The 22799-nt window shown below is 34.0% G+C and overlaps 1 protein-coding gene across 5 annotated transcripts in view; it reads left to right on the top strand.

Moving 5' to 3' along the window:
• Positions 1–22799, top strand: part of LOC146992904 (uncharacterized) — a 151975-nt gene that overhangs the window by 55271 nt on the left and 73905 nt on the right. For all 5 annotated transcript variants that reach the window (XM_085809305.1, XM_085809308.1, XM_085809307.1 and 2 more), the window contains one exon: positions 18119–18149. In XM_085809305.1, the coding sequence (XP_085665431.1) occupies positions 18119–18149 (31 nt within the window). The remainder of the gene's footprint in view (positions 1–18118; positions 18150–22799) is intronic.

Below are 22799 nucleotides of genomic sequence, written 5' to 3'. Positions count from 1 at the left end.
TCCCCTGCTACCGCCGCAGAGCAGCGTGAAATTGATAAACAGATTTCGGAATGGTTAGGAGTGTGCCTTTATCCATTTTTTCCAGCAATTCCTTTTTTTGTTTAATGCACTTCGAAACATGCTTTCGCTTTGTAGATCATTTACATGTTAGTAAATATATATCGGAAATTCGATTTGACATAATTGAAAGTTCAAGCTTACTTTTATAAAAGTGCTCTAACAGTCTGCAAAAAATAATAAGCCGGATCCAATTCGAAGATTAAAAAACAACGCAATCTGCAACATGAACTGAATTAGATAATTTTAGCTTAGCTTATACCGTCCGTTATACATTAAACGCGCATTCGTAAATGTATTATGCGCATGCGCACACGCATATTCGCAGCCGTAAAGGTCTTACGCGCATGCATCAATGTGACGCATGCGCAGAAAGTTTGTAGCTTTGTGGTCCATATTATAGATCATTCTGGATTATGGGTGTCCGAATTAAGGACTTTTGACTGTAAAAATTATTTTATACTTGATATGTGTATACTAATATAGCATACACATAATATTATAAATATGTGCAAGTATAAAATACAGAGCTTTATATATATTTTTTACTTGTATTATAAAATCATATAACACTCCTATTTATATTTTTTAATTCAAAAGTGGATAATTCGTTATCAAATCTTGCTAGTACACAGAGAAATAGTGTAGGTATCTATACACATATCCATAGTAAAAAATACTATTCTTGATGGAATATGTTTGGCAGCAATATCAAAATGTAACGGAAATTAGAAATCGATTACTCACATGCATTTTATTACAAAAACACTAGCAGGGCGTATATTATTTGCACAGAAACTTAGTGTGAAAATAACTTGCGGCACATTATCTGATTTCTGCTTTGAATGAAAACTACATAACGTGTTAACGATCATAAAGTAACTCACATAAAGTGTAAGTGCTAATGATGAACGATCAGTTTCAAGACTTCACTTGATACTGAAATGCATGAAATTGTGTTGCTGTGTACCAAGTTTATAAAGTACAGCATATAACTGAACGGGTATCAGGTTTATAAAGTGCAGCTGGTAATACATAATAAGGGGGAAGAAATTCCAAAATTACGAAATTCAGTATGGTAAAATAATCTACATTATATATACATCAGGAAACGACGATATATAACATATATATCGTCTTTTCCGGATGTAACTCTGGCTACATACTGAGGGATTCATTATCTTCCTGTAGAGATGCATTTGAATTTACTGTGTATAAATCTGTTTCATTTTAGAGGAACAAATGGGAACCAGAGTATTGAAAATTGAATTTTTATTTTAGCATTAGTAATTTATATATGTATATATATATATATATAGATTATACAATACAAAGTCTTTAAATCCGGAATGATTTATAATCTGGACCTCAAAGCTACAAACTTTGCGTAGCGTTTACGCATGCACGTTTAATATATAACGGACGGTATAAGCTAGGCTAAAATTATCTAATTATCTATTTCAGTTAATGTTGCAGATTGCATCGTTTCTTAATCTTCTAACTGGATCTGGCTTATTATTTTTTGCATACTGTTAGAGCAATTTTATAAAAAGTAAGCTTGAAATTTTTATTATGTCAAAAAGAGTTTCTGATTCTGGAGCTGCCAAAGGATCTAAAAGCGAAGCCAAAAGCGAAAGCATGTTTCGATGCCCATCGAACAAAAAGTGGAAATTGCTGCAAAAATTGGATAAAGGCATGAAGAAAGTGACAGAGAGGTCAGTGAAAATGAAAAAATTTCGATTAATAAAACAAGTCAGTCGGTATTCTCGGCACAGCAATTACAGAACTTGAACAGCGGAACTTGGTAACTGAACAAGAAATTATGTCTGTTTATAGAATTAAAGAGAAAGTATTAGCACATAAAACGAAGCAACTTAAACAACTTACATTAAAAGAAATGTTTAATAAAGTAAACAAATAAATACTAAGCTTTTTTTTTTGGTAAAATTTTATACCCTTTAGATCATAATTGCTCTTTATTTCATAAATTATGGTTTCATATTTTTAATTTTATAATTTCTGCATGCCATCTTACCAGATTTAAATTGATGATCTATAATCCGGAAAAACCCCTAATCCAGAATCGACGAAGTCCCGACAAGTCCGGATTAAAGACTTTATTTATTATGTATGCATTCGAAATAATGATATATATTATATTTACATATGTAAGATATATAATATATATATCGTCTCTTCCATATGTCCGTCTTTTCTGGATGTAACTCTGGTTACATACTGAGCTGGTTTATTATCTTCCTGTAGGGATACATTTGGATTTGCTGTGTATGAATCTGTTTCATTGTCGAGGAACAAATGAGAAATAGAGTACAGTGAAACCTCGTTACAACAATATTTTAGGGACCAAATAAACATATTGTTGTAGAGAGGCATATTGTTATATCGAGGGCCCACATATTTTGAGCATTTAATAAGAGTTTTTTTTTTTTAAATTATTATTAGTTTAAGGTGCATAACATACTACTTTGAAGTCTATATTTAGAAGAAATTAATTTGTAAAATACTAATAATAGTGGTTTAAATACTAAAAAAATAAATAAATAAGATAAATTCAGAAAATAAGCACAGAAATATTCACATACCTGAAAGCACTTTTTATTGAAAATAATCCAATATTTTTGTTTGTTTATTGATTTTTTTAACTGTTAAGTTCACCAATACTGTATGCATTAAGTCTAGTGCACGAAAATGTTCTTCATTTGTCGACGGAAGGCTTGAAAAAAATGTCCGTAGAGAATTCACAGATTGAAGAGCTTCCTGGGATGACAATAAGGACTGCGATGGACCTGTATTATCATCATCATCAATATCATCATTTTCATCATTGTTTCCTATCTCATCAGTAATTTCAAAGAGAATATCTTCATCAGTAACTCCTGCGAAAACCATAAGATCATCATCTGCTGTTAAATGGTCTTCTATACTAATTCCAAACTTTTTACCGCTTGTTTCCTCAAGTTGGGATACGGATTTTTTGATGTGCAAAAGACATTCTTGATCATCTGAGAGATCATTGTCTATGGAATTTTCATCATTATGAGATTTCTTATCTTCCATAACACAAAGACCGGCCTTTTTCCAGCAATTCCGAATGGTTTTTTTCTGTTACTTCCCACCAACTTCCAGCAATATTGTCACATGCTTCCTTGACATTTACAGCTTTGAAAGGGTCTTCTACTTTATTTTCAAAGTTTACAAGTATGGAGTCCATTAACCGTTTTCTGTAATATCCTTTGAAGCACTTAATTATGCCCATATCAAGAGGCTGTAAAATTGAAGTGCAGTTGGCGGGGGAAAAAGCGATTTCGATATTTTGTAGCTTTGTAAATGACGTGTGAGCACCGCAGTTATCTATCAACAAAACGATTTTTTTCTTTCTCTTCTTCTTTCATTGTCTAACTTCTGTAAGCATTCGGAAAAAAATGTAGACGTCATCCAAGCCTTCTTATTTGCTTTATATACTCCACGGGAAGACTTTTCACGTTCTTAAAGCACCTTGGCTTCAATGATTTACCAATGACGAGAGGTTGTATTCTATGCGTACCTGTGCTATTTGTACACAGAAGAACAGTCAGTCTCTGCTTTGATTTCTTCCCTCCATAACACTTTTCACCCTTGAATGCCAATCTTCGATCGGGTAAGAGTTGGAAAAACTGCCCAGCTTCATTTGCATTATAAATGTCTTCTGGAGCATACTTTTCTAAGATTTCTTTCATCTTGTTTTCCGCCATTCATTTGCGTCGTTTATCGGGGCTGACTTTTTCTCTCCGTGAACTTCTTGGAAAGTTATTCCATGACGATCTCGAAAACGCATTAACCAACCATTGCTAGCTTTGAAAGTTTCGTTCCCTAGCATTGCTGCAAATTTCCGTGCTTTTGCACATAATAAAGGTCCATTTATTGGGACATTTATTGCTCTCATCTCTTGAAACCATTTTAAAACAGCAGCATCAATGTTTTTATTTGTCGCAACTTTCAGTCGTTTTCACTCTGGGTTAATTTCATTTGAAGTTACAGCATCTTCGATTTGCTTTCTCTTCTTTAGGAACGTTGCAACTGTAGATTGCGATAATCCATGTTTCTTAGCCGCATCAATCTGCTTCATTCCCTCATCAACATCATTGATAACGTTCAGTTTATCTCGAAAAGACAGTTGCTTTCGCCCTGCCATCTTAGGGAACAATATCGCGTGAAAGAAAGAAAAGTTTAAACCAAATGTTTCACGTAGAACTCAAAATCGTTAAAGACTTTTAAACAACCTTTGAACTCACTTTTCAGTACGTCACTTAACAACACCCCGCCTCCATCTTGTTGGCAGTGGTGATAAGGGAAAGCATATTTTGCTTCCCTTAAATAAAGCTAAGACTAAACTAAATAAAATTCATGCTTTATTCCGTAAATAAAATAAAAGAGCTAACACTGTAGCCTTTACATTTAAAATCATTAAGTGAAAGAAAAACTAGCATAATGCTAACTGATAATCACACAAGAGAACAAGAACATTCGCCGATCTTGACGTCATCAGCCAATCAGCGGCAACCACGTTAGCTTACCGCCGATCGACCTCCGATCAAAATTTGCATGAGGAAAACTAAAGCCAACAAACGGCCCTCTTTTCCCCATGCAAAGACAAAAACAAAACTTTCACAGAAGTTCATAGTTCAATTCTATTATACGAAAACACTTATTGTCTTTAAACACTGAAAACATCTAAACAAAACTTTCTTAAATTAACAGCAGTCGTTGCTTTTGTAGATAAGTAGGCGGTATTTAATTTACTGGTCAAGGTCTAACACTCCATCATTTACTAGTCTTCTAACAAAGTGATATTTTACGTCTATGTGCTTGGTTCGGCGATTTTCTATTGGCAATCTAGAAAAATCAATGGCAGGCTTGTTATCACAAAATAGTTTACACTCTCTTAAATTAAACTTTAAAATTTCATCTTGTAAGACATTTTTCGCCCACATTAATTCCTTCGCTGCTTCAGATATGGCGATATACTCCACTTCCATGGTTGATAAACTTACACATTTTTGTTTAACAGTTTTCCAGATTACCGGTACTTCATCTAAATATAATATAAATCCTCCCATGGACACGCGGTCATCTCTATTACTTGCATAATCAGCATCTGAATAACAATATAAATTTAGATGTTTAATCTTCGATAAGTTTAACTTATATAATTTGGTACTATTGAGATAACCAAGCAATTTCAACAATGCTTCCCAATGCGTAATTCCAGGATTCTCCTGAAATTGTGATAAGATATTCACTGCATATGTAATATCAGGCCTTGTCCTGTTAGCTACAAAAACTAAACATCCTAACAGATTTCTAAAGGGTAATGTATGCATTTCTGCAATTCTACACTTGTAGATGGATAATCTAATTTTGTAAGAATAGTGCCCTTAGCTGTGGGAAGTGAAGTTATTGGTATCTGGAAATGTTTAAATTTTTCAAAAATTTCTTCGATATAATTTTGCTGATGTATAAAAACCCCATTCTCATTCTCTAAGAATTCAATTCCAAGTAATGTTTTAGTTTTGCCTAATACTTTAAGATCAAAAATCTTACTCAGCTGTGAAATTACTTTATCTATACTATATTGATCTTTACTAAAAATCACAATATCATCTACATATAACAAGAGAATTACATTTGAACCCTTATAAACACAATTACACCATTGTATTTTCTTAAAATGTAGATTTTCTAAAGTACTTTCAAATTCACAAAACCATTCGCGGCCACTTTGATGTAGACCGTAAATGGCCTTGTGTAATAAACACACTTTATTTTTCTCTTTGATAAATCCCTCTGGTTGGGTCATATATATTTTCTCATTTAGGTTTGCATATAAATATGCATTCTTTACATCTAACTGACAATTAGTCCATCCATATAAACATACCGGTATAGTGAAAATTATTCTTATGATTGAAAAATTTACTACAGGACTGTAAACGTCATCAAAATCTTCACCTCTTTTCTGCCTGAATCCCTGTGCTACTAAGCGTGCTTTGTATCTAACCACTTGATTCTTTTAATTTCTTTTTAGCGTATAGACCCATTTGTTTCCTATTATAGTTTTATTTTCTGGCTTTTCGACTAATTCCCAAACCTTTCTTTTCTTTATTGTGTCGATTTCTTCTTTCATTGTCTTATTTCTTCGGCATTTACTGATTTTCGTGCTTCTTTAAAATTTTGTGGGATAACTATTTCTACGGAATTTGCCTCTTCAGACACAGAGCTAGTCTCCTGTTCTACGAAATTAACTTTCCCCGAGTATTCGTTTTTTCCACTAAAATCAAACTTATCTTTTTCATATTTAATATTTCTTGCCTCACAATACTTTTCAATATCATTATAGGACCTAAAACGGGTGTCTGTTCCCTCTACATAATAATATATGTCTGTACGTGTTCCATCTGGCCTTTTAACTGCTTTTCTTTGCCAGTTTAAGTCTGATACTTCTTTCGAAGTAGATTTGTCATCTGACAACTTTATTTCTTCTCTAGAAATTTCCTGTTCTTCATCTGATCCTGCTAATAGCTCAGATTCCTCTAGTCTTTTAAATTTAGGTTTTGATTTCTGTTCCAGGATGCCATTTGCTGCATACAGTTTTTCATCGAACTTCACATTACAGGTTTCTATTAATTTGCGTTCTTCTGGCAGCCATATCCTATAACCCCTAGTTTCCTTCGCATATCCTACCATGATTCCTTCTTTGCACCTCATTTCTAATTTATTCCTAATCTGTTTTGGCACGCCAACATAGGCTTTACAACCAAATACTTTAAAATAAACAACACTGGGTTTTCTATTTAGGAACATTTCATAAGGGGTTTGGTTGCTTTTATGACATACTCTGTTCCACGTATGTACGAAACAGCCAAGAGCTTCTGTCCACCATTCTTTTCCCATTTTACCATCATTAAGCATAGCTTTAATTGCGTCTAATGCCGTTCCGTTAAAACGTTCACATACACCGTTCTCTTCTGGGGTGTACGCATTCGTGCGTTCAACACTAATTCCATTTTCGGCTAAGTACCCTTCGAATTGCCTGTTACAGAATTCCCCACCATTATCGGTGCGTATACTTATTAATTTTCTATTTGTCAGTATTTCCATTTGCCTATGATAATTCTTAAAGTTGTAGAACGATTCGTTTTTATTTTTCATACAATACACTGTTACTAATCTACTATAGTCATCTACAATAGCAAGAAAATATTTACTCCCACCCTTAGATGGAACTCGTAGTGGGCCAAAAACGTCTAAATAAACCAACTGCAATGATTTATCCGATCTCTTCGGAACAGATCTAAAAGTTGTTCTACTAGATTTAGCAATAATACACGATTTACACCTTTCTATTGGTTTTTCAATTTCTGGTAACCCTTTCACGCTTTGATTCTTACTAGTTTTCTTAATATAATCAAAATTTACGTGGCTAAATCTCCAATGCCATAGCATTGCATCGTCTACTTTATTTAACTTTCCAATTTCTGTACCGTAACCAGCTTCTCTTTTACCTGTTGCATATCTAAATGGTTTTACGTGATGAAGTCCGTCATATCGTTTAGCGTAGCGTAATCTATCCCAATTATTAAAGTATATCCACATCTTCCCTTTCGAAATCACAAAATGAGCACCAGCCTTTTCTAACCTTGCTCCCGATAATAAATTTCTTCTTAGATTTGGATTATATAACATATTATCTAACTCAATCCAATTTATTCGATTGCCTACTTTTACTGCAAATTTGACAGTTCCCTTTCCTAGTACTTTACTTTCACAATTTCCTACAGCTAAAGACATCATTTATTTCTTCGAAATTTGTCATTAAATTTCTATTATTACAGAAATGAGTTGTAGCTGCAGTATCTACGACCCAATTAAATTTATCTGCGTTACCTCCTTTATCTGTAGTTGTTACATAATTTTCTAACATTAATTCTTTATCTTTAAACTGTCCATTTTTATCGTCTATTTTAAACTTCTGATTTTTACTTACATTTTCTGTACATTGAGCAATTAAGTGCACAAATTTATGACATCTGAAACAAGGTCCTATTCTCATATTCCCCATTTTTTTCTTAGATTTAGTTTTATTTTCAACTTTATCTTTCCCTGCGTTTAAACTAATAGTATTAAACACGCTTACCTTGCTGTCTTCTAAATCGGCAATTACCTGGCGAAGTCAGCTTTCTTCCCTTACCAGCTCTTCAGCAATTCTTTCCAGCGTAAAATCTTCGTCCTTTCACCTATATATCAACTGTACAATGTTGGAGTATTCCTGGGGTAATCTCCTTATTGCCTGGAATCCTTTAGAAAGATCTGCCAAGTTGTGACCAGCTTCAGCCAACTTCTTTGCAGTCATACTTATCCTCGCGATAAATAATCCTATTTCTTCATTTGGCGTATATCTAATACTAAAAAATTCATCCAGTAACTGAATTATCCTTGCTCTTGTTTTGAGTTCGAATTGCTTCTGTAGAACTTCTCACGCTTCTTTACCACTTGAATATTCTTGTATCAGCGGCCTGAGCTCAGCTTTAATTCCGTAATATAATGTAGTGAAGGCTCTGTTCTCCCTCAGTGTGAACTCCTGCTTTTCACGCCTTGTTGCACTTTTATCTAATTCTTCTTCTTTGTCTTCTATGAAGCTCCAACAATTTCTATCCAGTAACAGCATTTTCATGTCGACTTTCCATCGATCCCAGTTGTCATGGTTTAACAACTCAAAACCTTCAGGTAGTAATGACATCTTCAATTAAGTGTGAGCACAACGACTTGAACAAACTTCTAAGACAGGTCAGCTTCTTTTCGTGGATAACGGCCCTCTTCACCTACATTCCTTCAATGCTGAGTTGAACTGGATGACTGATTAGCTGTTGGCGCTTGGCCCATAACCCTGTTGGCAGTGGTGATAAGACAAAGCATAATTTGCTTCCCTTAAATAAAGCTAAGACTAAACTAAATAAAATTCATGCTTTATTCCGTAAATAAAATAAAAGAGCTAACACTGTAGCCTTTACATTTAAAATCATTAAGTGAAAGAAAAACTAGCATAATGCTAACTGATAATCACACAAGAGAACAAGAATATTCGCCGATCTTGACGTCATCGGCCAATCAGCGGCAACCACGTTAGCTTACCGCCGATCGACCTCCGATTAAAATTTGCATGAGGAAAACTAATGCCAACACATCTTCCCCTGTTCCTCTAATAAAGGGCACTTGTTCTGTGACAAGGTGACCAGACAGGTCTAGATGTCTTTAAACCTTATCAGAATTCCAAAGCTTACTGGGAAATGAAACTAGGCATACATTTACACTTCACCCCCCTCACCCACTCCAATTCCCAAAAGGGTGGTCTTCATCTGTTTTGAAATCTGAACAATAGCTATTTATTCAGGGATAAGTTGAATATCCACAATGAGTCTTAATAGACGGAAAAAGTAACAAAAGAAAACGGGAAAAAAAAATAAAAGCATTTGAAAATCAAAATATTATTATAAAGGGAGAAAATAATACTGAAATTTAGATTGAAAAAATCGTTTTACTGAGGTTTATCGTTCTAGAGAATATAACAATATTGAGGGGAGATTAACATTAGTTTAGTTGTAGCGAGAGTTTACTGTATTGAAAATTGAATTTTTATTTTAGCATTAGTAGTTTATATATAAATATAGGAAATAGATTGACTAATCAGAATATATTTATACATAATGTATAAATAAGTGTAGTGAATACATGTTGGCTATCACCTTTCTAGGATGGCCAATTTTGAAAATAACCAGTATTGTTAAATAACCAGAACATAAACGTCGGTACGATCTAAGATGACCGAAGCCTAAAACTATCTGGAACAGTGAATTGTCATCTCAGAGTGGTTTGCTTTATGTGATTATGGCAAAGCCTTGAGGGCTATTTGCCTAAGGACATGGATGCCTTCATGGAGGACTTTCTAAGGAAAACTGGCTTATATACACACTACACATGGAAAAAACCATGAAAACGCTCGTGCACCCAGCTCGTTCGCGGGATTCGAACCTCGAACTGAACTACTAGTGTTCAGCAACTTTATCGCTTGACCCCTCATTTCAAAGCAGATTCGCTAAATATGTAAAATATAAAGAACAAGGTGCCCTTACTGGGTTTATCACCCTGTCTTTTTCCTCACCCTCCTATAAAAAACAAAATAGCAAAATTATAGCAGCGTTTGTAAAAAGGTGCTTTGTTGTATTCTCATAAAATCTCTTATTATTCGGTGCTACTGCAACCGAAGACTGATAATTTTAAATTTAAAACTAGGCAAAATTTTATAACATTACTTTTACAGAAATTTTCCTGTATAGTAATCCAATATCTTCTACAAATGGAACCCCACATATGTTTCTTTCAAAGCACTTATTTTCTGCACAAAGTAATTTCAGTGTAATGCTGAATTTTGTCTAACTTTGAATGAAGTAAAAATAAATAAATAAATAAATATTTACATAATAAGCAAAGCTATTACAGAACATAAACTAAATTCTATTAAATTACCAGAGGAGAAAAAATACTCCAATGACTTAATTCTCTGAGAATTCATAAATACTAAATTAAGAATAAATTTTATAAATTTTTACTATTAAAGACAAGATATAATAAGTTTTATTTGAATAATAAGTTTCATTTTTTATTGTTTTTCCGTCTCTACATATACCACGTTTATCAGAGTGTTGCAGACAATTATGCTTCGAAATTTCATTCCTATATTCAAATAGTCTAACCCAATTCTAACATTCAGCTCCTTCCTAAATTCTAGGCGAGTGCTAAAGTCGCCGAACACTGGTAGTTCCACCCGAGTTCAAGCCTCAATGAATGAGTTGGCTATATGAGCAGTTTTGTGGGGTTCCAAATTCACCTGCTTTGGCATAATCAACCTCTCTAAATTCTAAAAAAATGTCGCCATATGTGGCTGCAATGGCTCCAGCACCACATTCCAAATGATAATTACAGTTCAATAAATAAAGTGTTTCAGATACATTCGTATAAGTAAAAAAGTCTTTTCAAATTTCTTCCACATCCAAGCATGCATGCTGATAAAGCAAATACTAACGATATATTCGGATAATGATGCAAAGATAATGGTTTATCGATTTCATATAATAGCTAGAAAATATTTTCTTGAACTTATACTCAAATAAGTTAGTTGTTCTTGGTAATGAATATTGTATCATGAAGTAGGTACGCCTCTAGGCACTAGACATTTTGCTGCCTTTGTAAGGCAATAAATTCTTCCCTAATAAATTCAGTGCCCTCCCCCTAAATTCTAAAAATTTTATTGCTTGACGCTTCACTGAATTCTAAAATTTTGCTAGACCTAAATTCTGCTGTACCAGTACTGATGGTGATTTCAAAATCCCTGAGATTTGCTATGTTATCTGAAAAACTGCAATTTCTTTTTGACAAATTGCTAAAAATAACTACAGAACAGATTCCAACACTCAGCCGAGCCCTCCCGCTGACACCCCAGATGTTTTGAAACTCAGCTTATTAAAGCGAAAAGGAATGGGAATAATTTCTGTCCGACTCACAGTATGAATCAGGCGCTGGGACGGCGCTACAGCCTCGGGCAGTAGAATATTTACAATTCAGGAGGAATTTCAGAATCGCAGAGTAGGCATCGGCAGCAAAAAGTCAAGGTCTGGTCCTGATCAGAAGGCACTTTTTTGGTGTACTGTAAAAAGTTTTGAATAACATTCTTTTTTTTTTCTTTTTTTTTCTTGGTTACACACATTTGGGTAACATTCATCTTGAGAATTCATCTCCCATTCGTTATCCTTTAGTAATTGGCAGATATGCTTTTAGGAAGGAGTAGATGAAATTAGAAAACAAAATGTTTGATATCAATGAGCTGTGAGTTCATTAATTTCAATAGTTTGGTTCAAACACACACAAAAATATATCCTTTTGCATAATCGAAAGATTTCATCTGAAAATAAATTTTTCCACTTATAGATGAGTTTTATAGTATTTTCCAAATATTACTTCTATTTTATTTTTGAAAATTGTAATAAATAATGTTTTGCTTCACAAATGTTTTAATATATTATTTCTAATATTAATGACTTGCAGAAAAAAACAGGATTTTCAGGAATTCTTTTTATTATGTTTATGCAAACTTATAAGAATATGCATCTTTCATATTTCTCATACATTTGCCTCTGCATACACACATATATACATATATATAAACAGAAATTTCTGTTACATGTTAAGAAAGTTTACAGAAATTCTGTAGCTATTTGCTAGGTCAAGTTCCTCTTCCTTACTAATAATACCTTACCCAGAGGAGTCTCGATGAAGGCCAAATCATACACAAAATTTACACCTGAAAAAGGAAAAAAAAAATATATAAAATATTTTCAGTACCATATTCTCTGCAATAAAATAGATCCCCCCCCTCCCCGGCCGGAAAAAATGCAAGAAGTACAGTTACGAATTTCTAACAGAAAAAAAGCATTCTCAAACAGCTGAAATTGTTGCACAAGTTTTCGTGCAGATATAATGCAAATAAGAAATGCAGCAACAAAATATATTCAACCAACCAAGTGTAACTAATTAGAAATATTATACATCCAAAGCCAGGGGCTGCACTAATTATGTTGCCACCCGGTGCAATTTCTGCATGTCCTAATGTCTGCTGTCTTCGTAAGTCCTGAAAATTTTTCGCCTCTAAATTTTGCCGCGCAGTTCCCTTTCCTATATTATAAAATTTTGCTACTCAGTATCTAAATTCCAAAAATTTTGACTGCCACTGGTCCCACTGGCCCTGATCAGAGCAAAGAACCAAGATGTTACTTGCTATTGATAGGCTGCATTATAAGTGCCACAGAGCTAAAAAAAAAAAAGTCGGTTGTATTTTCCAAATATTCCATGAAAAATATAAATGCAGTCAAGATTCAACACATACAACATACAATAAAGTGATGAGTGCATCCAGTTCGACTTGCAGCAATGCATAAAAATACAATTTTGGAAACGTAAAAGACCATATTACTAAATTAGGGCACAGTATAGTCCAGCTATTTAGCAAAATGAAAAAGTAATTTAACGTATTGAAAATTGCCTCGTACATTCATGGACAAAACATTAGCGCACCTAGAAATAATTGTGGGATCGTAACGAAACTTGCAATGAAGGTCCATGTCATGGAGATATGCAAATGATTAGAAATGCAGCGTGATTGTGTATTACGTATAGCCGGTAGAGGGCGTTAAACATCATACTCTGTGGAGTATAAAACAGGTAACCAAAGCTTGTTTGAGTGTGCTGAATCATTTACAAAGGAAGAGCTGAGGTAGACATGCCATTATGCCGTGTTCGAAGACAATATGAGCAGTTGTTGCGGTTTGAGAGGGGGAGAATCGTCGGCATGATGGAAGCGTGGTGGTCATCTAGGTGAGTAGCTCGTCAATTAGGCCGCTTTCATTATGTTGTGAGGAGGTGTTGGGACCAGTGGACTCGAGAGATGTCTACACGAAGACCAGGCTCAGGACGCCCTCAACAGACCAGCCATTGAGAAGATCGCCACATCGTTAGAAATGCACGCGTACAGGCAACTGATTCATCAGCCACCATAGGCACAGGTAGCAGCTTCACTAGGCGCCCCTGTGTTCTTCTCGAACCATACGAAGGCGCCTGGCTGAAGGACAGATGGTATCACGGCGCCCATTATGTGTGCTGCCCTTGATGCCCACCCATCAACGCCTCCGTTTGGAGTGGTGTCGAGCCCGAGGAAACTGGACTGCAGCGAAATGGAACTAGGTCGTCTGATTCAATCTCGGCAGTGATGACAATTGTGTTCGTGTGTGGAGAGCCCGTTTTGAATGCCTTAATCCTGCCTTTGCTGTACAGTGACACATCGCTTCCACAGCTGGTGTGATGGTATGGGGTGCCATTGCCTACAATACATGGTCAGCCCTAGTATTGTTCCATGGCACTATGACAGCCCAGCAGTATGTTCATGAAATCCTGCAACCACATGTATTGCCACTCGTGCAACGGCTCCCAGGAGCCATTTTTCAACAATGCTCGGCCTCATATGGCAAGGGTGTCACAAGACTGTCTCCGCACTGTTACTACCCTTCCTTGGCCTGCCCAATCCCCAGATTTGTGTCCAATCAAGCATATCTGGGATCATTTGGGACGATGAGTTGGGCATCCTATGAGTTTGAACGAACTAGAGGCAAGGTTACAGCAAATATGGAATGAAATGTCTCAAAACATCATACAGAACTTGTATGACTCAATGCCCGATTGTATCACATCGTGCATTCGCGCTAGAGGGGGTCCAACGGAATATTAACTCCTCCGTTTTTGAGTTTTTCTCTGAAATAAATTATCCTTTTTCTTATCATTTACTTATATCAAAGTAGTCATGACGTATGTAAAATTTTGTTTCATTTTGACGACTCCTTCTTGGTGCGCTAATTTTTTTGTCCATGAGTGTATTTATGTAAGATACAATAAAAACCTAGATACTTTCACAGTAAGTCTCATCTGCTCACAGAAGTAGAATAGATATCCTATAAACTGTGAAAAACAAATTAGCAGCTATGCAAGAAAATTAGAGAAAACATTTAGCTGCAAAGAAAACAATAAACACTGATTTTTGTGTTAGAGCTCTTAATTATTCCTAAGATGACTGTAGGATGATTTGCAGTTCCCATCTTCGTATGTTTTGGTTGCTGCAATCAATGAAGCTGGAAATTTCAACTCTCTTCAATCCACATCCACAGAAATCATAGTCACTCTTGCATGATGCTATGGCCCTTCTCATAATTTCAAAGTATTCTTCAGTCAAGGTTAAACTCAATAATAATGAAACCATCTAGTTCAAGGAGATAATGTTAGATTTTTCCATAAGAAAGACCCATGAATAAAAACAGAGTACAATATACTGCCTTGTGTTACTATGTTTTATGTAACTTCAAAAACAAATCTTTACACGATTTTTATATGTGCTGTATATTATCTACGTGTTCTTTCATGCAAAATGTCCAAATTTGGAACAACTCAAATTCCTCCCCCTTTTTTACTGCAGTTTTAATGGCTATCAGTATAGAAACCATAAAAAGTAATACCACGTAAGAAAAACATAAATGATGACATTTTAATTTTACCATAGATAAATACATATTTACCCATAAGAGTTCCATCTTCTATGTCGGAGTCAATAGCTGAAATGTTCACATCTGAGCTGAGGGGAAAAGAACCATAATTAGTTTGCCATAATTAAATAGCTGTAAGAGTTTCAATATCATGCATCAGACAATATCTATTTTTGAACTCAAGGAAACCAACTTACCTCAAGAAAGCATGATTTATCTTGGTAACATTAGCTATACCTTTTGGTATGGAAAAGTCAAATGTTTCATTTCTAAAACCAAGAATGAAAGAAATAAGCTACCATAATATATAATTTAAAAAGTATATGAGTGAATAAATAACATAAATAAATTTGAGCATTAAGCTTATTGAATAAATTCCTTATTTTTAATTTTACAGTAAAAATTAAACAATAATAATCATTCATCTAGGCTGACCAAGGGCGTAGAGTTTCCAGCGTCCGGGGACGACTGAAGAATTTGCGCCCCTTTCTGTGTGCCAAGAATGGAAAGCATTTTATAAAAACATTTTGTAGCATCAATTTGGTGCCCCTTGGATGCTGCGCCCGGGGACAGATGCCCCACCCTAGCTTGGCCACTGAGGCTGACCACTTACTATATCAATATTCAATCTATAATTGCCCTTATCTTTAAATAGATAACTTTATTTTAGTGTTATTCGTGTCATTTGATGTAACTTCTTCCTTATAAAATTTTTTAATATTAGTTAATAGTAATTTCAAATTTCAGGCAATTTTCTCTGGCATGCTCTTGAAACTTAATTCTATCAATATGATGGCTTGCCATCGTGAAAATTAGCATGATAGTTTTTGCTTATGCATACTGCTGAATAAATATAAAATACTTGAATTTATTTACAAATATTCTTAAACAGATTTCTTTTCTTTAGCTGTAAAATATCTGCTAAAAAGGCATTTTTAATCCAGATGGGCCAAATTCTAATCTTAATCCTCAGTGGAATCCATACTGAAGGAGCTCCTAACAGGGACACACGTTTTGCCAAAACAAATGTCATGCTTTGCAGTGTTGCAAAACTAGTTCTAATTTTATCACATGCCAATGCCACAGTAGAAAATGGTTTCTTGGTTAATAATGATATGTTAGTGGAAAATCTTCAGGAGAAATCTTTAATAGCAATGCAACTGTTTATGATTCCATAAAAGTAAATGAAGGTATTATGAGTATTAATATAACTCCTGATATGTTTTTGTATGCCAGATCTGCTCATGGTTCATATCATCAAGCACTCAAAGACAAAACACTATGTGATAATGAAGATTTAAAAAAATATATCAGACAAATGAAAAGCATAAGCATAGACTAAAATTTTGGAGTCAAAGAAACAAAAAATTGAGCAAGGATGTTTCTTCAATTGACTTGCAAAATTAAAACAACAAATCTAATTTTGTGCTAGCTTTTTATTAATATTTTTTCTGTTAATGTTTTGTTTAAATATTCTGAATTTTTGTGTCCTCAATTTGAATAAAAAATTACATTTAACTTGTATTATGTATGTTTATATTAAAAGTTTTTCATCAAGAGTTTGTCGATTTCCTAAAAAAATCTGCTTTTTTGACTTTTCAGAATTCAGCAACTGTAAATAATTTTTAAGCTATACTTAAAAATTAATTTTTAAGCTATACTTTTAACTAATTTATACTAACATTTTATTATAAATATATTTCAGTGTTCAGCGACTGCAAATAGTTCAAATGCATTAACAATCACTTCTAGTATTATATGCTACTTTCGTGTAATTAAAAAGGGAATTTGTTTGCATTTAATTAATTTTATGATACCTTTGATTACTGAAGAAAACGTTGGCAAGTACTGTATAGCAAGTTTTCTTAGTTTGGCAAAAACTTAATTTGAAATTTATTAAGAAGAACATCCATTATAGTTATAATAGTAATGCTTTGTGGATTCAAAAGTAAGTTCTTTTTAATCAATCAGCGAATTTGTGTGTGTTCAATAATTTATCCTCAAAACAGCCAATGTGCACTGAAATTTTCTAAAGACACATCTGGGAAATTTAGGGAATTTCATTCTTCTGTTGGAGTGTTACAGCCCTATTACAATATTTATAAAGTGTGCCATATATTTTTGTAGCACAAGACACCACCACCACAACAGCTCAACATTGTATAATTAACCGAAAGTAGCCAATTTAGCAATTCTTTTAAAGCTATTGTAAAATTTAAAGAAAATTTAATTTTTTATGGATTTTGAATAAGTAGTGCTGCATACTTAAAATGAATTGTAAGTATTTAATTTCTTTTGTGAATGTATGTGTTTATGCATGCAAAGTTTACTTTTAACTAATTATATTTGTACTAACATTTTATTATAAATGTATTTCAGTGTCAAAATGAATTTCTTGCTAAATTCAATTTCAATGTTATACATAAAAGTTCATTTTGAACAAGCACATGCTTTGATTAATGTAAATGTACAAACAAAATTGTATAAAGAGATTAAATATAATACAAAGAGGTTATGGAGCATTGCTTCATAGCCTTTTTGAATTTTTCTAAAAATTCGGATAGAGCCCACCAGCGGCTGAGCGGTAAAGACGCTGAACACTGGTAGTTCGGTCCGAGGTTCGAATCCCGTGAACGGGCTGGCTTTTCGAGGTTTTTCCCATGTGTAACGTGTATACGAGCCAGTTTCCCTTAGAAAGTCCTCCACAAAAGGCATCCTTTCCTTTAGGCAGATAACCCACATGTGCTTTGCCGTAACTGAATAATCCAATCTAAAAATTCAGAATATGTTAAAAAAAAAAAAACTTTTCAAAAGTTTAACAATGATGAATTATTTTTGACAATTTATTACTTTCATTATTTTTCTAGGGGAAGACCAACTGAAAGAGAGTTATCTGAAGTATGTTAATCTTTTTTTTTTATTGTTCTTATTAAAAAAATTCCTGCTTTAGGTAGTCTGTTCTAAAATTTAAACTTTTATATAGTCAGTTGATTATGTACTGCATATCCTTTTAATAATTGGTTTTGTAATTTTTTTAACAAAGGTTATTTTATTTGTAATTATATTAATAAGGAGTATTTTTATTTATTTACATTTTTTGTAATCATATTAATATGTATTATTTTAATTTATTTATTTGTAATTTTTATGTCCAAAATTATGCTATCCTTAATAATCATCTGCTTCTCAAAGTGTTTTTAAGTTTCACTTTATATAATACAGTAGTAATTCAGTATATGTCATTAATCCATTCCAGATCCGTGGACTTATCCTTGGACGAACTAGACATATATCAACAGCCTTTCTCAATAAAAACGAGTGCAATAATTAATCTATTCTTATAAAAAACCCTATTACTATTTTAATTCGATTTAATAGCAAAATGTGAATGCAGTTGGTGAAATTTGTCCTGTACATAAATGTTCTTCTGTTATCCATATCAAAAGCAGTTTCTCAACATACACTGATATCTCTGATCTTTATTTGGTTATCAGTTTCACCCCTTGGCAATATTAGCTGATTTAATAGCATCTATGTTTTTCACTGTTATAGATACCATCATTCTTGCATATGGTGTGAATTGTCAATTCCCATTTTCATACTTTACAACAATTTCTTTTTTACTTCCATGGTAATCATAACCATTTTCTTTACCACTTGACTCTTCTCATTTCTTGAAATTCATTGGTAATGAATTAAAAAATAATATGTGGAAAAATACAAAATCGTGGGAAAATTCAGAGTTATACCGTAGGTTGTTTATTCAATAGTAGTGACAGGCGTGCTTAGGGGTAGTCATAGATGTCTCAGGTTGTGACTCATTGATTTCAAGTCACATTCCAATCGAAACAGAACATATAACATGTTAAATGTATTTCAAGATGAGCACAATGGTATTATGCACCAAGGCACTACTGTATTGTTTATCGTATGCTTCAAAAATTATTTGGAGAATTTTATATTGAAAACATTCATTTATTTTTAAAAGAAGCTGGAAAACAGTTTTAGAATTTTCAATAGATTGTGATGTCTATTCAGTTCTCTCTCTTTTTGTTACTGTTTCTAAATAAATGGAACTTTTCTGTAGCATCTGTAATTCACATGCTTGGTCGCTAATAACATTACAGATAAAACAACACAAGGAAGAAACAATTTCGCAGATCTATAGCACCGTCCTAGAGTATAACGATCTGATAAAATTTTGCAATTTGAAAACGTCATCTTGCAAATTATCATGTTAAAGAATAAAGAAAATATCAAATGACAAAAATATTGCATTTATTCAGCTCAGATATTCAGAATTCTGTGAAGTTTGGCTAGGGAGGTGATTACACAAAATAATATTTTATTTTTTTAGAAATACTTTTTACATGTAGAGATTATCATCTTGGGAAGGTGGTTGCTATGAAAGTGTTTAATTAGACAAAAAATATGAAATACAGCATTTTGAGGAGGCTATAAGTTTTAGATATTGTTTAATGTTCAGATCCCTATTTATTTGCAACGTATATCAAAAATTTTGATTTATGATTTTTTACATTTTTAACCCTTTCCAGACAGGCTATTATGAACCACATAATACGAACTTCGAATGGCGAGTGCAACACTTGATGATTCTAGTATGAAAGCTACTCTGGTTTTGACTAATTTACATCGGTGATTATTTGATCTTGATTTGGTACACAGCAGCTGATGACTACATTGTCCGTTTATACAAGGTGTGGCTATTTCCTGGACTGCTCTAATAACATCAGAAGAGATGATGTGAAAAATGTAACCTTTTAATATGTTTTGAAGTAATCCCCATCTGCTGTAATACACTTCTGTTCTCGGCTGTATAAGTTGTGGAACCACCTATTAAAGTCCTCTTTGCTCTTTAATGTCAAAGTCACGTTCTTGATGTCTTCAACATCCACAAAGTGTGTTCCTTTGATCACAGTTTTGAGTTTGGGAAACGAAAAAAAGTATGGCGGATGATGCAGCTCCACGACCTCATGCTTGGCCACTAACCTCTTCACTGGCAACGCAATGTGGTGGCAGCGTTGTTATGCAACGTGATGTCAACATTGAAGAGCCTTCTGAAAGGGACTTTAAAAGTTGTTTCCACAACTTATACAGCCGAGCACAGAAGTGTATTATGGCAAATTTGTTCTGGTGTTATTAGAGCAGTCCTGGAAATTAATACCCACACCTTGTATTTTAATGAAAATACCAGTAAGATATATCTCAGTAATACAGAAGCAATGTAATGGCACACCAACAGCTACATAATATTAAACACACAGAATATTTTCTTTTGGCGCAAGAGTGCCATTTACCATGAAAAGTTGCAACACACCCAATCCGTACTCTGTGAAGAGTACACTAAATTTACACATCAATAATGAATGTTGATATTATTACAAATCAATTTACCCAAATCAATACTGAAAATTACATTGCAAATTAATACTGTATGTCACAAACATATACTGTACAAAGGCTGAGATCCGGACTTCAAAATCATCACCAGCCTTTTTTTTGTTTGTGTGCTTTATGCATGCTCATTGGACTTTCCCCCCCCCCATAATAAAACATGTGGAGTTTCGATTTTTATTTTCACTTCGGCACTAAATTATACCTCATTATTCAAGAAACAGTCATTTTAACATAAATTTGTGTGACCAATAATTTGGCTCCGTAGTTGTGTGTCTACTTGGCATACATCTCAAACCGAAACATTTAACATGGAAACATCATTGATTTTATACTGCTGATATAATATATCTCTGATGCCAACCTGGCAAATCACTGTATTTTGATTTCATCACCGCAACAACACTTGATAACTTGAGGATGTCTTGATCAAGTGTTTATCAACAATTGATAACATGAGTAATGATTCATGCAGCAATCCCGAAATAATTTTTTTTATATTGGTAATTGAATAGGAAAAAGTATGGTAACCTTTTACGTCGACATTATGCTTGATGATGATTAGAGATTTATGTTAAATGCACAAAGACATGCTAACCAGGAAAAATTTAACAAAATTTTTTTTTTCACGTGCTAAAAACAGATTTTATTTATGATACTCATAGACCAAAAGATTACATTTAGTGCTGTTTGAATTAAGAATAACTGATTTGTTATTCACAGAAACCCAGAACCAGTGCCAGAGCTCGTATGGCTGCTCCGGACGGCAGAATTCAAGAAAGACAACATTTTTGGAATTTAGAGAAGCACCAAGCAGCAAAATTTAGACATGACAAATTTTTTAGAAGTTAGGGAAAGTACTGGGACATAAAATTTGGGGGGGGGGGCAAAAATTTAGAACTTAGGGAGGCATTTGGTAGCAGAATTTAGGATCTCCAAAGACTGCATCAGGTGGTAAGATATCTAGCACTGGCCCTCGATAAGCCTTAAGTACGAGGCGTATTCGGAAACTAAGTACCGTTTTGAAAAAAGAAATAGTAAAACAATTTTTTCGAATCCAATTTTATTTTTACATGAAAATACATGTCTTAAACTATTTTTCAACATAGTTTCCGCCAATGATCAAAGAAACTTCCTGCCAGTTTCGATAACCACGACTCCACAGCATTTTCGTGTCATCGTCAGATCCAGAGCGCTTGCCACCAAGCTCGCACTTCATGTGCAGGAACAAATGATAGTCGGACGGCGCCAAGTCCGGGCTGTACGGCGGGTGATCGAGCTGCTCCCAATGAAACTGTCGAATTAACGATTGAGTGACACCAGCAGTATGGGGCCGAGCATTGTCATGGAGCAACACAATTCTTTTACTGAGCATTCCTCTTCGTTTGTTTTGAATGGCACGCCTTAGTTTTGCTAAAGTCTATTTTTATAAAGTCTAGTTTTGTAAAGTCCGCATTAATGGTTTCACCTCTAGGAAGAAATTCAGTAAGCAAAACGCCTTTCCTATCCCAGAAGAAAGTGCACATGATTTTTTGTGATGACATTGTCACTTTGAAATTTTCTTTTTTCGGAGAATGAGTGTGTCTCCATTGTTGTTTCGATTCTGGTGTGAAATGACACACTCAAGTTTCATCATCTGCCACAATTTGGTTTAAAAAGTTTTCTCCCTCATCACTGTACCGCGTGAGAAATGTCAGGTCACTACCAAGTCGCTTTGTTTTGTGAACATCAGTGAGCATTTTTGGAACCCATCAGGAACACAGTTTGCGATAATTCAAGCGGTCAGACACAATTTCGAACAAAACAGTACTTGAAATTTGTGGAAATGCCTCTGAAAGAGTTGTCATTGTGAAGCGTCTGTTCTCATGAATTGCAATATTGACCAACCCGCAGATATTCTGTCAGCAGCAACCATGTTAGTTAATCGCTGATTGACCTCTGAATTAAATTTGCATGAGAAAAACAACCAAGCATTAAGTCAACATTCTCGACACAGCAATTACAGGACCTTGAAAAAAAATGCAACCTTTTAACTGAGTAAGAAATTATGTCTGTCTAAAGGCAAAGTTGGCACAAAAAGTCTAGAATTAAAGAGAAAGTTAGCACAAAATTTGAAGCAACTTACTTTGAAAG

The sequence above is a fragment of the Stegodyphus dumicola genome, chromosome X2, assembly GCF_044657685.1.
Source record: "Stegodyphus dumicola isolate Sdum_Otavi_A_Nest chromosome X2, ASM4465768v1".
Taxonomy (NCBI): Eukaryota; Metazoa; Arthropoda; class Arachnida; order Araneae; family Eresidae; genus Stegodyphus; species Stegodyphus dumicola.
Note: the sequence above shows the minus strand (reverse complement) of the source record. Positions and strands in the feature narration are given on the sequence as shown.